The sequence below is a fragment of the Antechinus flavipes genome, chromosome 2 (assembly GCF_016432865.1).
Source record: "Antechinus flavipes isolate AdamAnt ecotype Samford, QLD, Australia chromosome 2, AdamAnt_v2, whole genome shotgun sequence".
Classification (NCBI taxonomy): domain Eukaryota; kingdom Metazoa; phylum Chordata; class Mammalia; order Dasyuromorphia; family Dasyuridae; genus Antechinus; species Antechinus flavipes.
The window spans coordinates 553,992,754-554,014,126 of NC_067399.1; the positions used below are offsets into that span (position 1 = coordinate 553,992,754).

The 21,373-nt window shown below is 34.1% G+C and overlaps 1 protein-coding gene across 1 annotated transcript in view; it reads right to left on the bottom strand.

Annotated features, from left to right (window-relative positions):
- Nucleotides 1-209: 209 nt before the first annotated feature.
- The window catches only part of SYNM (synemin), a 50,089-nt gene continuing 28,925 nt past the window's right edge, over nucleotides 210-21,373 (bottom strand). The window contains exons 3-5 of the mRNA XM_051981005.1: nucleotides 13,185-13,255; nucleotides 5,080-7,511; nucleotides 210-4,172 (exon numbers count right to left, since the gene is read on the bottom strand). Of these exons, the coding sequence (XP_051836965.1) occupies nucleotides 3,813-4,172; nucleotides 5,080-7,511; nucleotides 13,185-13,255 (2,863 nt within the window). The 3' untranslated portion in view covers nucleotides 210-3,812. The remainder of the gene's footprint in view (nucleotides 4,173-5,079; nucleotides 7,512-13,184; nucleotides 13,256-21,373) is intronic.

Below are 21,373 nucleotides of genomic sequence, written 5' to 3' on the forward strand. Positions count from 1 at the left end.
TCTTCATGTTAGTGACTTTCTGAAATTCACCCCATTTGGCAGATTCTGAAGTTCTAAGTAACAAGTTCTGACTAAAAATCCTAGGGTTTTGTGTTTATTGTGTATATACTATCAATTTTGAATGGATTTAAGACACTGAAATCCCTCTATGTACCTTTTACCCAAACTCTGAATATTTGCTGCAATAAGAATGTTTACATGACCACATGTGCTTAGTAAATTACTTTAATTATAGTTTAAGTAGCAATAAGAACACAAAACTTTGACAAGCATTCTCTTTGATATCAATGTGAATGACGTCTCATTCTAATTTGGAATCTAATGAGTTCTTTTACTGTTCGAAACTGAATTTTTTATTTATATAACTCATCACTCCTGGTGTGTTTTTCTGTACCTCAATCCAGGGTCTTCTGATATTGGAAGAGAGACATAGGACTCATAATAACTGCTACTCTTCAAAAGCTAATCTTCAAAACAGTTTCTAAATAGCTCTTCAGAGGTTTTATTTTTCTTTAAATATTATACTTCAAATAATCATAGATTATGTTTACATAGTATCAAATCTGTTGAAAAGTTCAATAAGTCAGTATCATGTTTTGTCTGAACGTTGTAAAATTGTAGGCTTGACTCATTTGTGTGTGTGTGTGTAATGAAATTGACTGTTCTTTTGAATAAACTGTCTAAGTTTGTGTTGTTTGTGTTGGCTAGATCAAGCTGTTGTGCTATATAGTCATGCAGTTAAAATGAGGTGTCCTAGGTAATAAAAGTAACATTTCATGTTTTAGCTACTAACCCTACCACTGTCTAAGAATATTCTCACTTTGAAAAGTGCATTTCACCTTCAAGAATAATAGGTTTTTTAAAGTTTGCTTTGAAAAACAGAATAAATGTGTCCACGTCATTTTAAAAATAAACATACTTTGAAAATCGTCAGCTAAAAAGAACTGGTAAGTTAAAAAAAAAACTAAGGCAAATATGATTTCTTCTAGCAATAAAACAGAATGTCATGATGGATATTTTATGAAGAATCCTGACCAACATTTTGATTACATAAATAGTATAAATTGCAATTAAAATTCTGATGCACTTTTGAAATAATACTCTGAAAACAGAGGATTGATTCTAGAATAGAGAGCTCTGTTGTTTTGGAATTTTTGGCCACAGGAAAGAGAGTGTGGCAAAAGGGAAAGTGCACTAGGTTTGAAGTTAGGAGCTCCAGCTTCTGCTTCTAATTACAGCTCTGCTTCTGTTTTATCACCTGCTACATCTGGCAAGTCATCTGACTTTCCTGAGCCTCATTTTTATCATCTATCAAAGAGTTTGAACTTGATGGTCTCTAAGAATTTTGTTAGCCCTAAATCCCATGATTCTATGCCAAAGGGAAAAAAATGCAATAAAACATTATAATTCAAATTAATTACTCACCTTTTCTCTATTTCTATTTACACAGAAAGGGCTATTAAAAATAGAAAAAAAAAAGCTAGACTCCATTTACTGTGTAACTCCCCATAATATGCAGATTAGGATAAATAACTTCATAAATCATTTCTGTTTCAACTGCCCCAAAAAAATGGTTCTGAAAGGATATCTTAAGGAGTGATTAAAAAGTGTGATTTCTACAATTATACACATATTTTAGATTAAAATGTTTGAGGTTGATAAATCTAGTTCAGAATCCATTACCAACTAAAAATCAAGTTGGTTTGGCACTGAAGTTGAAGTTACCTACTTTATTCCTAATATGCTACTCCTATCCAACAGTTACATGGTTCCATTGCAAAAGGCACAGGAAACATGAAGAAAAAAATAATCCATCTCCTTGCTTAAAATATTTTTTCTGATATGTTACAATGTGTGTGCTAAAGACATTTTATGAGATACACTTCTACTTTTAAAGACAGCTTTAAAATCAAATCATTAGAGCATATGACAAAAGATCCAACTGAAGCTTAGCAATTAACATATTTATCCCCACTGTATACTATCTATACACATATACACCTCTTAAGTATGTAGCATGGAACATTTTCAATCCTACTGTATCATTCATCACTGAATTTATACTGCATTGTGATCCAAGAGTTGATGCCAACTCCTTCCCCACTAAATCTCCTCCCTCGTGTTTTTCTGACAGACATAAGTTACTTTCCTGAAAAATTTCATAATTACTATTTATTTTCAAAGTACAAAATTTCCACCAAGGATGTATCTTTGTTGAAAAGGAAAAGACCTGAATAATGGTGCTAAAAGGGGTTTGTCATTTAACTGTCATTTCTTTAAGGTATAATATTTTGCTTTTCATAAATATATTGTAGATCTTTCACTTAATATTTGGTTTCCATGTTAGTACCCAGTTAATTATATGAAATGTCGCATTCTAAATCCACATTATAGGTTAATGTTATTGATATCATTTGATTGTATCTCAACCTTCCTTCTACAAAAATAATAGCAATAACTTAATGTTTACTTAGCACATTCTATTTCAAGGTCTTTTCCTCACAAAAATCCTTTTACATGGTACATTTGATAGATGATAAAACTGAAATTTACAGGAGTTACATCTCTTCTTGAAGATCACTTAGTAACTACTTACTAGAATGGAGAATTGAAATCTGACCTTCCACCTGCAAATCTAGTGCACTTTCTATAATACCATGCTACTTTTTAACACTTTTTTTCTACCTCCTTGTGTTATAGGCATTTATACTCCCCAATTACATCAGCATTATCTTTGTACTTCTTATATTCCTAGTGTGTGTTTGATAAACTGAATTAACTGACTAGATTATAAACTCTTTGAGTACAGGGACCATGTTTTGTTCATCTGTCTTCCCTGTCTTTGCACAAAGTAAATACTTAATAAATATTTGTTGGTGTTTAATGAGCTATAAACTTCAGAAAAGTTAAGAGAAGTTTAATTATAATATGACTTGAACTGAGCTTTTTCTATGCTAGGGTTACGATGGAACTGGCAGCACAAAATTGCAAAATGAACATCTTGACTGTCTTTATGTTCCCTGAACACCCCTTATACTACAACTTGAAAATAAGACTTCTATAATCTATACACATTTCTATTCTTTTAATTCCTTAATGCTTCACAATACAGATTAGGCTTACTGATTAAAATATTGTAATAGAATATTTAGTTGGTCTCTCTATAAATAAACATGACATTTTTGAAGTAAGAAAAATTGAAATCTGTTGGTTCAAAGAATTTTCCTTTTATGGCAAATTAACTGTTTTCCTGAAAATACTGAACTCAACAGCAATTTATAGTTATAATTTTTTTTTATTTTGTAAAACTATCTGCTCTAAATCTAAAAGTGCAATGTTGTCTCTTGAAAAGAGATTCAAGCTAATTGTCTATTCTCTCGATTGCTAGCTTATATGCTATTAGCACGTGCCAAGATTGATTAACCCTTAAATGTTATTTTAATAAAGTTACTCTTAAGCATCTTACAGACAAGAACTTTTCATTTAAATAAAGTCTGACACTTTCCTGGTCAAGGACAAAACTGATAAACTATCTCGGGTAATAGTTAAAAAGAACTCTAAAAGAGTAGAGAAATAAATAGTAATTTTTCAAAATTCTCAAAATTTCAAATTATGCTACATATTCATGACTCCTCCAAGAAGAGGCCCATGAAGTAAATTTAAAATGTTTCAAGCTTTCTTTTTGAATTAATTTATGCAACAAAAAGGCTTTAGGATCAGTTATCCCAACTGGTAAATCCCTTTGAAAAATTATCAGTGTGTTGGTTAAGATACTGTGTAAGATGCTATTAAAACTCAATCTGTTTGAATTTTCAAAACCAATGTCCATCATTCTCCTCCTCCTCCTCCTCTTCCTTCTTGTCTAAATAGAGAAGAGCAATTTTCTTTTCATCAGAGACCACTGACCTTTGGTCTACCATTCTCTGCAACATCACTGTTTTATCAAACATAGTTTTCTCTGTGATTTGTTCACCATGAGCTTGGTTATCTTGATCAGCAGAAACCTGAAAAGTTATACTTGCTTCTCTCTCCTTTTTGCTTTCATTATCTTTCCAGTCACCATCATCAGACACAATGTGAACTTTTGCTTCCTTCCTTGTGGGAAAAAATATAGTAGTTTCTCGGGTTCCTTTAGCTGTGCCGAGGGTCTCTTCTCTGTTAGTCACATCCATCTGAAAAGTAAATGAAATTTCTTTGGGCCCCAGTTGAATATGTTGTGTAGACTGGCTGTTCTATGCTAACCCTTCTGGCTCAAAGATATCACCTGAGCCAGTCACTGTAAAAGTTTTTGAAATGGGCCCATGGAGGATAATTTCTCCAGTGGTTTAAGTTTCTATGGGGCCTAGCTGAATGTTCCTGAAAGATCTTCTAACACCTGACATTCCTCTGATACGTCTCTTGCTATACCTTCCTTTGGAGATTGAGAGACAAACTCTTGGAAGGTATTCTTCTCAGACAAAATTACTTCTTTTACTTAATTTGTAATTTCTTATGGATCTCTTTGTGTCTGAGGAATCAGTTCTACCAAAAAAATGCCTCCAGATTCACTAAATTCCATATGATGAGAAATTTCCATGGCAAATTATGTGTTCAGTTGTCTGAAACTCTTGGAAACTAATTCTAATAAATGTGCCTGATCTGATAATTTATGTGAGGATCGTCTCCTTTGAGGCTGAATTTCATTTTGTCAGAGAGAAAACTATCTGTTTAGTACATATTTCTTTGGGGTCTAATTTAAGGAGACCCAAAGAACTCTTAGTGCCTACTGATCCTTCTGTCTGGGAATAATTTGTGGTTCCTTCAAATTTACCTGCTTCAGGAATGGACCCATTTAAAATAACTTCTTAATTAGTATGAAATTGTTTGGAACCTAATAAAAATTGCCCTAAGGAGTATCTTTGGAAAACTTTCTAAGACTTTCTGTACCACCCTTCTTGAGACATAGAGAAAAGGAAGACCTCTAGAAATGATTTTTTCAGTCAAGTGATTTTCTTTAAAACCCAATGTCTCAGAATGTCTCACAGACATACTGGTACTTTTGGAACCCTCTACCTGATTAAGTTGTCCTTCCACACTTACCTCTACCACTTCTGAAGTGGGTCCTTCATAAAAGATTTGTTCTGTCCTCCGAATTTCAGTGGGGCCTATTTTAATATGCCTCACAGACTGATTTATGTCTTCTAAGACATGTGATTGAGTAAAACCTCTGGGGCTGCTAATTTCCACAGTTGCAGAAACTGGACCTTGGCAAAAACCGTGTTCAGCAGCATAATGTTCTCCTCTGCCACCATCTTGCTCACTAGATGAAGTGTACATTTCTTTACTGTCCCAACGCTTAGATTTAATACTGGAACCAGAAACGTTTACACCCTTTTTATTATCTGGACTTTCAGGTTCCTGGGGTTGGTTTTTTTCAAAACTATCTAGAGCTGCTGATTGTAATATTTTCTCTACTTTGCTAGAGTCATCTTTACTTAGTTCCACATCAAGCTGATTTGCATCAAGGGTTTGTGAGAGGTTGACTTCAGCAATGATTGTGACTGATCCACCATCAGTGGTTTTCTCAAACTTTTTAACTGAAATATTGCTAGCATCCCCCTGTTTCTCCTTAGTTAGGATAGACAGCTCCTCTCTCACACTTTCAGGGAGACTCCCTTCCAGCTGACCAATTGTCTCTACAAGCTGATGTTTGGGATCTTTGGAGGAGAGTTCCTTAATTGAGGTCTGGAATTCATGGGGTATTTTAATTTCTTTTTCAATGACAATGGATTCAGCATGCAATTCATCTTTCTGGTGGCTAGAATCCATATCCTCCTCTGGAGAAAAGATTTCTGATGTACTTGAGAATTCATCTCCAGGAAAATTGTTTCTCTTTCTCCTTTTTTCTGTGCTCTGTGAAACTTCATCTTGCCAAGAATATTTGATGGTTGATTCTTCTTCAACGTGGATTTGCCCATACACAGAATCCTCATCTTTGTCATAACCCGCTGAGTATTCATCTGGAGTAGAAACAAAGTATCTCTGCTCTCCTTCAGTATCACCTGCTTCAGTTACTTCCTCAAAGTGAGTTATGATCTGATGAGGTTGCTTTGTCTTTTTAAGTTGGTTACCTGAGAAGGCAATACTTGTTTCTTCATCATCTTCCTCATCACTGTAATGCCTCTCAAAACCTAAAGAGACATCATCAACTTCCTCTACCTCAAATGGTGTTGAAAAGTCAACTTTCTCATCAGTTACATATCCGAGTGGTTCTTCAACAATCTCAACATTAACTACTTTTGCTTTTCCTTCTCTTCCTTTGAGGCCAAGATTTATTATATCCCCTATCATGCTTTCTGCTGATTTTCCTTTAATCTCTACTTCCTTAGGACCCTTGCTTAAGAACTGCTTCAAGCTGTCTTCATCTGAAACATCTATCTCTTCAAGCAATTTAGACTCCACAATAATTTCAGTCTTTGCCCCTGCATCACCAGGAAGTTCTTTCCTCTCCATGTAAGTGACTTTTGTATCCAGAGAAGCACCAGCAGATGTCTCCAAGTCAGAAGGTTGCACAAATTGCTGAAGAATACTGGAAACAATGTTTTCTGCTACAGTTTTTCTTGTGGAGTCAACAGCATCACCGGTATCTATCTTAAACTTCAACTTTCTCTCATCTGTCCACTTAGTTTTACTATCACCAGCACCCTTTTTTTGAAAAGTCTGTACATCTTTTACTGATAATTCTGCTTTGTCATCTTCCAGTATTTTTCTATGCCCTTGCCCCTCAAAGCTAACAGGTATCTGTATTTCTTTTTTTTCTCCAAATATTCTAGTTGTTGCCATGCTTGATTCACCTCCTTTAGCCTTTCCCTTCAACTGCATGCCTTCCCTTTCTCTTGCTGCTTTATCTAATTTAGTCATTTCTTCCCATCTTAAATTTCTTTCTTCAGAAGCCTTTTCTTTCGAGTCAAACATTTTCTCCTCTTGTCTTGGTTTAGTGGGTTCTATTTTCTGTTTTCTTTCCTCCATAGATGCTCTCTCCTCTGTTTTCTTTCCCTCAAGAACACTCATTTCATGTGATCGAGTGCTTACAGATGTACTCATCCTTACATCTTTATGTTGTTGGCTAGGTCTTTGAGCACTTGTTGATTCTTTAGTTAAATATGTGGTGATACTACTTCTACTTTCTGTTTTTTGTCTCTCAGGAGTCACTTTCACCTGAGGTTCTATGCTTCTCAAAAGGCCATGTGTTGTAGGAACCATTCTGACCTTACTATGATCTTTTGAAGTTCTTTCATATGAGGTTTCTTGTCTAAGACTGGAAGAGGAAGAATAGCCTGAACTCAGGAAATCTTTTCTTGGAGCACTTCCAGTTACTATTGTAGCTTGTGGTCCAAAGAATGATAATCGATTTGTATATGGTATTGAGATGTTTTTATCTGATGAAGTTATTTTCTCCCTGGAGAATATATTCCGTTTGTTTTCTCTCTGTAGTACTGAATTGCTATACTGACATGATGTATTCCTGATGTCTGCAAAAAATTAAGCAGAAATGCACTAAAATTATTATAGTCATAGCACCATTTATCTTAAAAGTAATATAATACCAAAAAAATTAGTGTAATGCTATTTAGTATTTCAAGGACAGAGACAAATATTTACAATAAGATGATCTAACTACAGAATTTACTGAATAATATACAAACTTCACAAATATATTAACTTATAAACAATGAGAGTATGGGATGTATACATTTTTGGTCTGCCTAACTGAAACATTAGGTGTAATGTCCAGGCTAGCTTTCTGGAGGACCTCTGGATGGGCCTTGATCTCAGCAGGATAGTCAGAATATAGACAGAATAGAGTCTAAAATCTTTATTGTCTCCTTCACAGTCTGTTGTCTCTTTCACAGTCTGTGTCTGTCACAGTCTGACCCAGTCTTGATCTTAGTTGAGTGAAGGAGGCAGGAGAGTCACCAGGAGGATGGTCAAAGATGGATTGTCTCATTTCCTTCCTCTCAGTCCTTATATACCTTAGTACAATTACATCACTATAGCACACTGAATATGTTTCAACTACAGAACCTTTACATCACCATGCTAAGTACTAAGTATGTGTAAACTCAAGAACCATTATCTCATCAGTTCCATTGAGTTAACACCCTGCTGTAAGTATCTTTGCTTCAAGTATACTTTTCTCAGAGTTCCCCAATATCTGCAGTCCTCTACAATTAGGGACATTAACCTTTGTCTAAATTGGGAAAATAAGGCTACTTATTTAGTTGTTCCCATACATATGGACGCTTTCTAGACAGTAATAACTCAACTACAAAACAGCCTACAGATTCCAAGACTTGAGCAGTTTTATTATTGAAATTGACAAATGGAAGTGAAGTCTCATACAAATGTACCAATTTTGAATAAGTTAAATAAAACTAAACATGGGTCTTAGAAGAATTCCTTTGGAGTCCATAGTTACGCTTAAGGATATTCCATAATCACACTACTTTCTTTTCTCTAATTATATATACTCCATTCCACTGAGGAGAGGGGAAAGTTAAACAACTTGCATCAAATTTGAACATTTCTAAATTCCAGCTATTACCTCATAATAACAATACTACTGAGCTGTTATAATTAAACTCAAAATTATAAATAATTTTACTGTAAAAAAGTGCCTTTCCTCAGTCTTGTTCTTCTAAGATTCACTTACTATAAGAGCAAAAAATGAAACAATTATCTGTGGATCCTAGAATCTGCATAAGGAAAAACATAACAGCATTTACCAGGTGCGATAAACTTCAAACCAAAACCACTGCTAACAACGGGGAAAAAAAGAAATCCAAATAAGTTAGGGTTTGGATGTGTGTGTGTGTGTGTGTGTGTGTGTGTGTGTGTGTGTGTGTGTGTGTGTAAAGATAAAGTGTTTTAAATGAAAATAGTTAATTCTTTTAGAAAACAAGGAACAAGGATAAGAAACAACACCTCCCGAAAGTGACATTTCCTGTACTTTCTCCATTATTGAAAATAACTACCTTTTTAGTTTTTATGTCATCGTTAATCTAAATGAATTAATTTAAAAAGATGTTTCTTTTGAATTACTATGTATTCATTAAGTCAACAAATATTAAGAACCCCAACTATGTGCAAATGCAAAAGAAATATCAACAGATGGGGCAGCTTTCATAATTACATCAACTTATCCTAATTTAGTACATTTTGTTTACATTTAGTTTAATTGGAGGGAAAACAAGTTTTTCTACTGATAGGGGTACCATTAGATACCAATCATTAAGTGGCATTATACATTTTCATATTTCTAAAAGAACTTAAGACAATTTTTGATAAATTATGATAAACAGTTAATGACTAAATTTCCAAATGTTACAACTAAATATGCAGATAGAAATCTATTTGACAAGATCAATCCTTTGCCAAGAGATTCTCAATCTTGTTCTACCAGGTAATGATAGTTCATAAAAAAAGAATGTATCATTGTATAGACTAAGAAGTCTAACTTCTTGAGGGGACATTTTGTGAAAGAGAACATATAGTAATTTCAGAAGAATTTGGAAAATCCAGCACAGGAAAGAAATAATCCAAAAGTTTAAACCAATTTAGATGATGTTTCTGTTGCAACATTGAGTGATCTCATCTTGTTATCGAACAAATGCTGCTCACAAATAAAACCAACCTTTTAATCTAACTTCAAGTCACACACACACACACACACACACACACACACACACACACACACACCAGTATTTTCAGTCATATATGCCTATGAATATAGCAATCAGTAGTATCATCACTGAATGAGAACAACAATTATTTTTAATTTCAGAAATTCCATTGCCTCCTATGATAGTCCCAGTGCTTTAATAGCTAAAAGGAAACAGTGATTGAATTGAAATAATCAACTCTTCGATGTCCTTAGTTTTAATTTTGTTTTTATTTCATTTCATTCTGAGTACTGAATGAAGTAATTCACAACAACAAAATGCAGTTCCATTTTCTGATGTGTAATAAGATATCCCCTCTGCCTATGGTCTTTCCCACATTCATCATATTCAAAGTGTTTCACATATTCCCTGGAATAATTTTTTTATATATTTTTCATAGAATTGACCATTGTTGGCCCAAGTAAATATCTGTTACCTATGCCAACATTCATAAAAGCCAATAAATATATGTATAGAAGCATGTCAGCCATAATTCAGATGAATCTCAAAATTCCTTTTTTAAATTTTGAGAATAAATGTCCTCATCCACTTTCTTCATATTTCCAAACTCAGAAGGTAATGCTGCTCTCCTCCTAGTCAACTCAAATATGTAATTCCAGTTGTACCTTTGATCCCATTGATTTCATTTACTATGAAATCAATTGGCCCCATTCTCTCATTTTTAGTTTCTTTTTCTTTTGCCTATAAATTTGTTAATATCACAACTGTTTTTTAAAAATAAAATTTCACATAATTCTTAGGATACATTATATTATTTATGTTCCCCAGTTTACCTCAAGAATTCTGGAAAGCATGATCTATCTTCTGTTTCTACCACCTCACTATCCACTCTACTCAACTCACTGAAATCTAGCTTCCATCCCTACCACTTTTGCTGAAATTACTTTCTTTGTATCACATTACATTCTTAATTGTCAAATCCCATGCCCTGTTCTCAGACCTCAACCTCTGACAGTCTCCAATATTAAAAAAATATTGATTCTCACTGTGCCAAAACCTTTCTGCTTCACCTTCCCTAACCCTAATCTGGTTTTCCTGTGACCTGATGAGTCCTTTGCTTGCTCATCTTTGTATTCCTGAATCCTAATTGAGAATATCTCTGGAAACTTTTTTCTTTAGTTTTTTTCCTCTCTAAATTCTCTATTAGTGAGCCTAGGGAGTCCAGAGTTTGATATCTATTGTATACAACCCCGCCTTCACAGAACTATGAAAATTATCTTCCTGATGTTCATGTCTGCTTATTTCATTGAGCTGCTTAAAAACCAGTGACTCCCCTTTACTTACTTGGATACAAGGAAAACTACTTAGTCTAGCATTTGAGGTCCCACTTACTGACTTCAACTGGCTTTTCTCTAATCTATTTAATTTGATTTTCCATTCTAGCCCAATTGCATCTCTGTGCACTCACACAGTACTAGCATGTACATTATCTCCTTTTCTTTTATTTCTCTTTTTTTTTAAATGGGAAAAGAGCACAGTCAGTACAGCTTCCTCCCTAAAACTATTTTTGATTTCCCTAGATAAAAATGATTTTTCTCTTCTTAATGTGCTATAGTGCTTAGTCTAAACTGTTTTTACCCTCATGAAATTCTATTGGATCAAAATTATTTGTATCTTTCCTACTGGATTATAAAATCTTTAGTGTTCCTTTTAGCAAGATATATGCTAGAACATAAACTCTAAAGACAAGGCTTATTTTCATCTTTGTATATCCAATTCCCAGGTCAATGCCTTGGTCACAGCAAGCATTTAATAACTGAAATGAATATTTTGTTCTTTTTGATAGTCATCACAATCATTTAAATTGGAAAAAATCTTTATATTTGCAAAATGCATAAAGCAATTACTAAATTAAAAATCCCATCTAAATCGCATTGAATGATATCAGTTAATGCTTTCTTCTTAGTCATGTTTTCAAAAACTTTATTGTCACCTCAAAATTAACTACATTGAGAATTTCTTAAGGTTTCTTAATCTCTTCGCATTTTTATCCCTGAGTCCCTTTATTTAAAAAATGTTTGATTTCATTATATACCTCAACAACGATACTGTTTGAGGATGTATTCTGATGGAAGTGGATCTCTTTGTTAAAGAGAGCTAATTCAGTTTCAATTGATCAAGGATGGACAGAAGCAGCTACACCCAAAGAAAGAACACTGTGAAATGAATATAAACTGCTTGCATTTTTGTTTTCTTCCCGGGTTATTTATACCTTCTGAATCCAATTCTCCCTGTACAACAAGAAAACTGTTCCATTCTGCACACATATATTGTATCTAGGATATACTGTAACCTATTTAACATGTAAAGGACTGCTTGCCATCTGGGGGAGGGGGTGGAGGGAGGAAAGGGAAAAATCGGAACAGAAGTGAGTGCAAGGAATAATGCTGTAAAAAATTATCTTGGCATGGGTTCTATCAATAAAAAGTTATTTTTAAAAAATGTTTGATCTAACAAGAAGCCCAAGTCCTTAACATTGTAAGGATTTGATTGTTCTTGGAATATTTTTCAAGGAATAGTTAAGGAGGCACATTTATGAAAAGTTCAGGATCAATCACATAAAAAGAATGCCACATATGTATGCATGTATTGAATGGACCCAAATAGAATTCATTATTACTGATTGTAGCAGTGAATACAGTGGGAATCTATGAAACTCTGAGTATTATGCCCCATGTAAGTGTCCTGCAGGGAGGAAAAGACTACTGAAGCTTTCTGCCAATAGATATACTTAGTCATTTTAGAAGCAAAATGATCAAGCAATGGCTACAACCTTTATTTATGGCAACTAAAATAAGAGATGACTTCTATAAGACATTCTAGAAAAATGGAAATCAAAATATTGTGAAATTTTTTTTAAAAAGTTGTAGCACTTAAAATGGATATGGTTCAGTTTTCCAGCTCCTAACAGTTTCTTAAAGTATTTTGTCTGGCTCTCTCCTTCGCTTTTATTGTATTTAATTATATAACATGTATTTATATACATCCTTTACCTTCTCTATTAGATTATAAGCTCATTGAAGACAGGGACTGTGTTTATTTTCTTTCAATTTTGTATGCTCATGCCCTAGAACAATACCATACACATTTTTTGGGGGAGGGTTACACTTATAAGTTTATTGACATAGGGAACTTTTTATAAGGAAATTCTTTGTACTGATTTAAATAGCTATCTGCTCTATTATACATAAAAAGCATTACTTAGGGTGTTATAAGAATTAAGTGAATTGCCCAGGAGCACACAGCATATATGTGTCAAAGGGAGGACCTGAACATAGTCTTCCTGAGGCCAAGAAGCAGCCTTTTATTCACTGCATCATGATACAAACACAATACGTTTTAGTTGAATTTTGTATTTTATCCCTTTCAGTAGCATTCCAAATAATTACTAATCTAATTATAAATGAACAGTATGTAAAAGAAAATCTCATTAAAAAGAAAAAGTAAAATTTTGTTTTCTACCTCGTGGAACATTCTGTACGTGCTCAGTCCATATTAATATTTCTGGATTACTTTCTCCTTCCAATAAGGCTCTGTAAAGAGAAAAATACAATTTATTATCAAAAGAACAAGAATTAAATCTACTGCTGATTAATTCATCATTTAAGATTTGGCCAACTGTCCAAGTCAGTTATGGTTTTACAGGTTTAATGCCTATTTTAAAAAAAGGTGACATCATGCAAAGGGTTGCATTTTAGGAATCCCTAGTTTTTTATTTGAATGCTTTTTAAAAATGTTATTCCTTTGTAACATTAGATATCAAGTAATTACTGTCTGACTAAAGGCAAGGTTTGATAAAGGTTTGATATGAAGTTACAACATCATGACAAGAGATACATACTTTTAACATTCAAAATTAAATAAGATTGCTGATCATGAACAATTCCATATTATTTAAAATTTTTTTCTTATTGATAAAATGTTACTTTGAAATGCTATCAGAGGAAGGGCATTCACTATATCCAGTCACTGGCAAAGCTCACCAACTTCTACAACATCTCTTGTACCTGTTCCTTTCTCACCACTAAAACAGTTGCCACTCTAGTTTAAGCACATGCAATAGCCTCCTAATTGTTTTCCCTGATTCTAGTTTGTTTCTTCTCCTTACCTGTTCTCTACAAAACTGGCAAAATAAGTCAAAGTACAGTTTTCTCTGTATCCATCTGTGCTCAAGAATCTTCACTAGCTCCCTAGTATCTCTAAATAAAATATAAATGCTTCATTCAGCTTAGCAATTAAAGTTGTTCACAATATGGCTCTAGTATTGACCAGACTTACTTCATATTATACCTCTTCAGGCACTATGTGTTCCAGTGATACCAGACATTCCTCAGGCTTGGTGTACCATTTTTAGATCTTATGCTTTTCCAGAGGCTGTCGTTCCTGTCTGTAAAGTATTCTCCCTCTTCATTACTGTTTCTTACAATCCTTACTTTCCTTCAAGTTTCACCTTAGTTCCACTTCCTGTGAAAAGCTTTCCTTCCCTCCTCCCTGGAGTTGTCAGTGCCACTCTTTCCTTTAACCTTTTTTAAAAAATTATTCCTTTACATGTTGTATCCCCTAAGTTAAAGGAAAATTCCAGGAGAAAATAAAGAATGAAAGGCAAAGAAAGAAGAAGAGAATCCAGAAAGAGAATAAAAAAGGAAAAAAGAAAGAAAGAAAGATGATTACAATCTTTGACATATATTATACCAGAATTCAGAATAAACTAATTTGTATATGTGTGTGTACACATTTGTATATGTGTATATGTATAACAGAGTTTAAGAGATCTTTGACCAGAAAATAGATGTTTAAATAAATTCATTTCTTTGAGTCATATATTTCTGTTAGCAATTTGTTTATTAAGTGTATATTACACTCAGAGAATCATACTAGGCTCTGGTAAGGTACAAATGTAGAATTCTTACCCTAAAAATCTTACAATTTAGTAGAAGAATGTGATATATGCAAAATTTAACCAATATAAAACGTAAGTACATAAGTTAAAGTGCAATTTAAAGTCTCAGGGAGAAAGGATTGTCACTAACTACAGAATCAAAGAAAGACTTTGTGGATGTTGTGGTATTTCAATAACCTGAACAATAAAAACATTAAAAAGCTAATATGGAAACAGGGAGCAAGACACAAACTCAGAAGGAAACAATGAAGTCCAAACAATTACAAGCAAAGCCTCAAAGAAAGTTTTGAATTGAACATAAATCCATCAAGAATCAAAAAGAGTGCTACAAGCAAAATTTGTTTGAACTGATGTCTCTGGTTTATTTAAATTATTACTCCCAATCAATAAGAGATAATGTTGGCGAATTTCGCAAATACATATGAATTATGAATCTTTTGTTTCCTACAGATACTTAACCAGCCTCAATCAGTATTTTTAATATCTTCATAATTGTGTAAAGGATTATTCCTGACAACAAAACAAGATAATTAATAAAACTACTAAAATTGTTTCGTATTTACAGGAGAGGGGTGTGTGTGTGTGTGTGTGTGTGTGTGTGTGAGAAGGACATCTGGATCTATGATTTCCCTGATGTTTGGCATTCTAAAATCTCACTCTGCTGAAACAGGGAAGAAACTTATCAGTAATTTGCAATGTCAGAGAGCTGATACACTTAAGGACAGGCCTTGAACCAAGGTTTTCTGAGTCCAAGGCTAACCCTCTGCTAAATTTTACTACAATGCCTTTCCTAAAAAATAAGCCAAATTTTATTTTTAGATTTCTTGTATAAAGCAAGGTTCTATAAAGTCTTTAAAAAAAAAAAAACTCCTTATCTCACACAGGCACAAAATACAGGTGTGGTCCCACTCTGAAAAATACTGGAGTCTTGATTTGCTCCATTTTCCAACCTGGATTGCTTCATTTATGTCCATCAAAAAATCTTCATACTCTTTCAAACTTGTATTGTGGCATTGAAAAGGAAATGTCAATACACTTAAGTCAAACACATTTCACAAATGTAATTAATCAATAAACATTTATTAATTGACTACTATGTGCCAGATACTGTGCTAAGCCCTGAGGATACAAAAGAAGCTAAAGACAGTTGTTGCTTTCACAATATAGTTTATAATATAATGAGGAAGAAAACATGCCAACAAATATATGCAAAGCATCTAGGCTGCAGAGTGGATAGAATGCCAATCTTAGACATTTATTAGCTGTGTGATCCTGGACAAGTCACTTAACTATGGTGGCTTAGTTTCTTCACCTATAAAATAAGTTGAAGAACAAAATGGAAATCACTCCAGAATTTTTGCCAAGAAAATCTCAAATGGGGTCTAGAAGAGACTGAAAACATGACTACGGGTGGGGGAGAACTCAGACAGAATAAATAACAAATAATTAAAAGAGAGAAGGCACTAGAATTAAGAGGGGTTAGGAAACACTTCCTATAGAAGATGGGATTCTAATTGGGACTTAAAAGGAAGGAAGCAGTTAGGTGGTGGTATAGTGTACAGAATGCTGGGCCTGGAATCAGGAACACTCATCTTCCTAAATTCAAATCCAGCCTCAGATACTTACTAGCAGTGTGACCCTGGACAAGTCACTTAACCTCATTTGCCTCAGTTCCCTCATCTGAGAAGGAAATGGTAAACCATTCCAATATCTTTGCCAAGAAAACACAATTGAATACAATTGAATTAACTGAACAACAACAAAAATAAAGCAAGGCAGCCAGGTGACTCAATGGATAGAGTGCTTGACCTGTAGTCAAGAAGATCAAGGAATTAGCAGCTCTTCCTGGCTAAAGGTAAGTGTGTAGCTGGGACCATACCTCTCCCCAGATCACACTGTTTTGGAAGCACCAGAAGCTTCCAAATCCCCAGAATCAAATGAAAGCAGCAGTGAGAAAAAGCCTGAAGCTTGAGACAGTGCTCCTCTTCTGCCAGAAACAGAGTCCAATTCTAACATAAAGTTCAAAATAAATAGCATGAAAAAATGAACTAACAATAAAAAAGAACCTGAACATTAAAAAGCTAATATGGAAACAGGGAGCAAGACACAAACTCAAAAGAAAACAATGAAGTCCAAATAATTACAAGCAAAGTCTCAAAGTTTTGAATTGAACAACCCATCAAGAATCAAAAAGAGTGCTACAAGCAAAATTAGGTAAAAGAAATAAGAGCAAAGGAAGAGAATTTTGAAAAGATAATGAACAGATTGGCAAAAGGCATAAAATAAGGAAATATCTTTAAAAACAACAATGGTTTTAAAAAAAAATTGTAAAAAGAGTTACAAAAGCTCACTGAAGAAAGTAATTCCTTACAAATTAGAGTTGACTAAGTAGAAACTAGACTTCATGAGGCATCAAGAAAGAATAAAACAAAGTCAAAAGAATTTTTAAAAAAAGAAAATATGAAATATAAGAAAAACAGCTGACCTGAAAAATATATTGAGGAAAGGTAATTTAACAATTATTAGACTGTCTAAAAGCCATAATCAAAGAAAAAGCCTAGAAATCATATTTCAAGAAATTCTCAAGGAAAATTGCTCTACTATTCCAGGACTAGAGGGTAAAATACAAATCGAGAGTTCACTAATCACCATCTGAAAGAAACCAAAATAAATAAATAAACAAACAAACAAATAAATAAAACTTTGGGGAATATTATAGCCAAATTCCAGAGCTCTCAGATTAAAGAGAAAATGCTTCAATGTATCAGAAAGAAATCATTCAAATACCATGGAACCACTATCAGGATCATACAAAGTTTAGCATTTACTATATTAAAGAGCTTGAAATATTATATTCCAGAAGGTTAAAAAATGGGATTACAACCAAGAATAATGTATCCAGCACAACTGAATATAATAATTCAAGTGGAAAAATAAATATTTAATAAAAGAGGATTTTCAGGCTTTCCTGATGTAAAGATCAGAATTGAATAGAAAATCTGACATTCAATTTCAATGATCCTGGGATTTCTGGGAGCCAAGATAGCAGAGTAAGCAGTGAATCACTATAACTCTTTCATGTTCACTTCCAGGAAATCATAAAACAGTGTCCTAAAATAGCTCTAGAATGGCAGAACTAGCAAAGAGATGGGAATGAAACAATATTTTAGCCTGGTAAACTTGGAAGATTGACAGAGTGGGGTCCATCTCACTTAGGTAAGGAGAGGTGCAGCCAGAACAGGAAGTTTCCTAGTGAGCTGATAGCAAATCTCACTTCAGAAAACCAGTAGGAGATCCTGAGCCCCAGTGTGGTGGCGCTGGTGAATATCATTTAGGACCCTTCATGTGCCTTGACACAGCCAGGGGAGCAATGAACTCCAGCTCCAGGAACAACTGTTCACCTAGTGTAGCCCTAGGCAAACAGGCATCCTTTAGAGGCCAGACCACCATGTCTTTCAGTGTAGCTCCAGGAAAACACAGAAATATTCCCCCAGACCTCAGCACATACTAGACATCACCAAAGGACCCCAGCTCAGTACAAGGAAATTGCCAGACACCTACAACCTCTAGCAGCATCAACCACCACTACCCTGCTACTCTATCTGTGCAACACTAGACATAAGAGTCCTCTATATGATCCTTCATATAACATAAAAGCAACACCATATAAACAACCTGGACCTGTAGCCACTGCACAAGAAGCCTCACTCCTTCCATCCTGAGAGCAGAAGTCAAATTTAAAAGAAAGGAAAAATACCCAAAAAAAGTCAAAATATAACTACTAAAGAATCTGACCATAGAAAGTATTATGATGATAGGGAAAACTAAGACAAACCCAGAAAACTACAATAATGTCAAAACATGTGTGGACAAAAGCCCAAATAAATATAGGAAGTGGTCTCAAGCCCAGAAACAATTCATATAAGAACTCAAAATGGAGCTTAAAATTCATCTAAGAGTAGTAGAAGAAAAATTTGGAAAAGAAATGATGCAAGAGAATTATGAAAAAAAAAGTCAGCAGCTTGAAAAACTGCTTAAAAAGTAGAATTGGCCAAATGGAAATGAAAATACAAAAGTTAATTGAGGAAAACAACGCCTTAAAAGTTAGAATTGGGAAATTGGAAGTTAATGACTCTATGAGACATCAAGAATGAATCAAACAAATTCAATGGAATGAAAACATGAAAGAAAACATCAAATATTTCATGGAAAAAACAACTGTCCTGAAAAAAAGATCCAGAAGAAACAATATCAGAATCACTGGACTACCGGAAATCCATAAGCAAAAGAAGAACCTGGATAGCATCTTTCAAGAAATTATCAAGAAAAACTACCCTAATGTCCTGGAATCTGAGGACAAAATAAGCATTAAAAGAATCCACTAATTATTAGTGGGAAGGAGATACAATAAATAAACACTCTGATAAACATTGTAACTAAATTTCAGTTATCAGGTCAGGGGGAAAAGTACCACAAGTGGTGAGAAAGATACTATTCAAATACTGGGGAATCAAAAATCAGGATTACACAGTATTTGTCAGCTGCACCATTAAAGGATTGGAGGTCATGGAACATGATATTCTAGAAGGCAAAAGAACTAGGACTATATCCAAGAATCACTTACCTAGCAAAATTAAGCACCATAAAGCAGGCGAGAGAAGGAGAGAGCCCATCCAATGAAATAGAAGGATTTCCCCCTTTCATAAGGAGAAAAACAGAACTAAACCAAAAATTTAACCTCCATTATCAAGACCCAAGAGAAACATAAACAGGTAAAAATGGAAAAGAAAACATAAGGGATTCAATAGAGCTAAACTATTTACATGCCTACATGGGAAGATGATACTTGTAATTCTTAAAAATTGTATCACTTATAGTACAGTTAGAAGTATTGTAGACTGAATTAGACTGAAAGTATAGGTATAAGATGAATTTAAGAAAATGACATAAAAAATTAAAGGATAAGAAAAGAGAAGTATATTGTGTACAGAAGAAGGAAGCAGTAGAATGGTATAAATTATTTCGCATGCAGAGATGTGAAAGACCTATTACAATGAAGGGGAAGATGACAGAGTAGGTAAAAAGCATTGCTTGAATCTCACTCTCATCATATTGATTCAAAGATGGAATAATATTCATAATTAGTTGAAAATAAAAAGATCTTACCTAACAGGGAAGTAGGAGAGGAAGAGATTAAGTAAAGGTGGATGGATGGGGACTGACAGAAGGGAGAGCAGTTTGGGGGGCTGGCATACAGAATCAAAACACTGGTGAGGAGGGAAAGAGTGGAAGGAGAGAGGACAAACAGGAAGAATAAAATGGAGGGAAATACAAAGATAATGATCATAATTGTGAATATGAATAGGATGAACACTTATAAAATAGAAGCAATTATCAGAGTAGATCAAAAGCCAAAATCCTACAATATTTTGCTTATAACAAACATTCTTGAAAGAGAAAGAGAGGGAGAGAGAGAAAAGCGAGGAAGAGAAAAAGAGAGGGAGAGGAGAAAGAGAGAGAGACAGAAAGAGAGATAATATAATGGAGCTTCAGCTGAAGTTAAAAAAAAGCATAGCAATCCAGATTTCAAACAAAGCAAAAGCAAAAATAGAGCTAATTAATACAGATAAAAAAAGTAAATTACAGCTTGCTAAAAGGTACCCATAGATGACGAAGCAATATCTATTCTAAATACATATGCACCAAGTGATGTAGCATCCAGATTTTTAAAGGAAATGTCAAATGAGTTACAGGAAGAAATAGAGTGGTAGATCAGTGGAATAGATTTAGTTCACAAGACACAGCACAGTAGTCAATAACCATAGTAACTTAGCATTTGATAAATTAAAAGACCCCAGTTTTTGTGATAAGAACTCACTATGTGACAAAAACTGCTGGGAAAACAATAGGATACAAATTAGGTATAGACCAGTATCTCACACTATGTGCCAAAATATGGACAAAATGGGCACATGATTTATGGTGACAATGTTATCAAATTAGAAGGGCAAGAAATAGGTTACTTATCAGATCTATGAGAAGGGAATGAATTAATGACCAAAAAAGAGGTAGCAAACGTTACCCCCTCCCCCCAAAAAAGATAATTTTAATTTATTAAATTAAAAAACTTTTGTACAAACAAATACAATGTAACTAAGATTAAAAGGAAAGTAGAATGCTAGTGGAATTGTGAATGAATCCAACCATTCTGGAGAACAATTTGGAAATATGCTCAGAAAGTTATCAAACTGTGCATACCCTTTGGTCCAGCAGTGTTACTACTGGGTTTATATCCCAAAGAGATATTAAAGAAGAGAAAGAGACCTGTATGTGCCAAAATGTCTGTGGCAGCCCTTTTTGTAGTATCTAGAAAATGGAAATTGAATGGATGCCCTTCAATTGGAGAATGGCTGAATAAACTGTGGTATATGAATGTACGAAATATTATTGTTCTGTGAGAAATGACCAGCAGGATGATTTCAGAAAGACCTGGAGAAACTTACATGAACTAATGCTGAGTGAAATGAGCAGAACAATACTATATGATGATCAATTCTGATGGTCATGGCTCTCTTCAACAATGAGATGAACCAAATCAGTTCCAATTGTTCAGCAATGAAGAGAACCAGATACACCCAGTGAAAGAACTATGGGAAATGAGTGTGGACCACAACATAGCATTTCTACTCCTTCTGTTATTGTTCGCTTGCATTTTTGTTTTCCTCCTCATGTTATTTTTACCTTCTTTCTA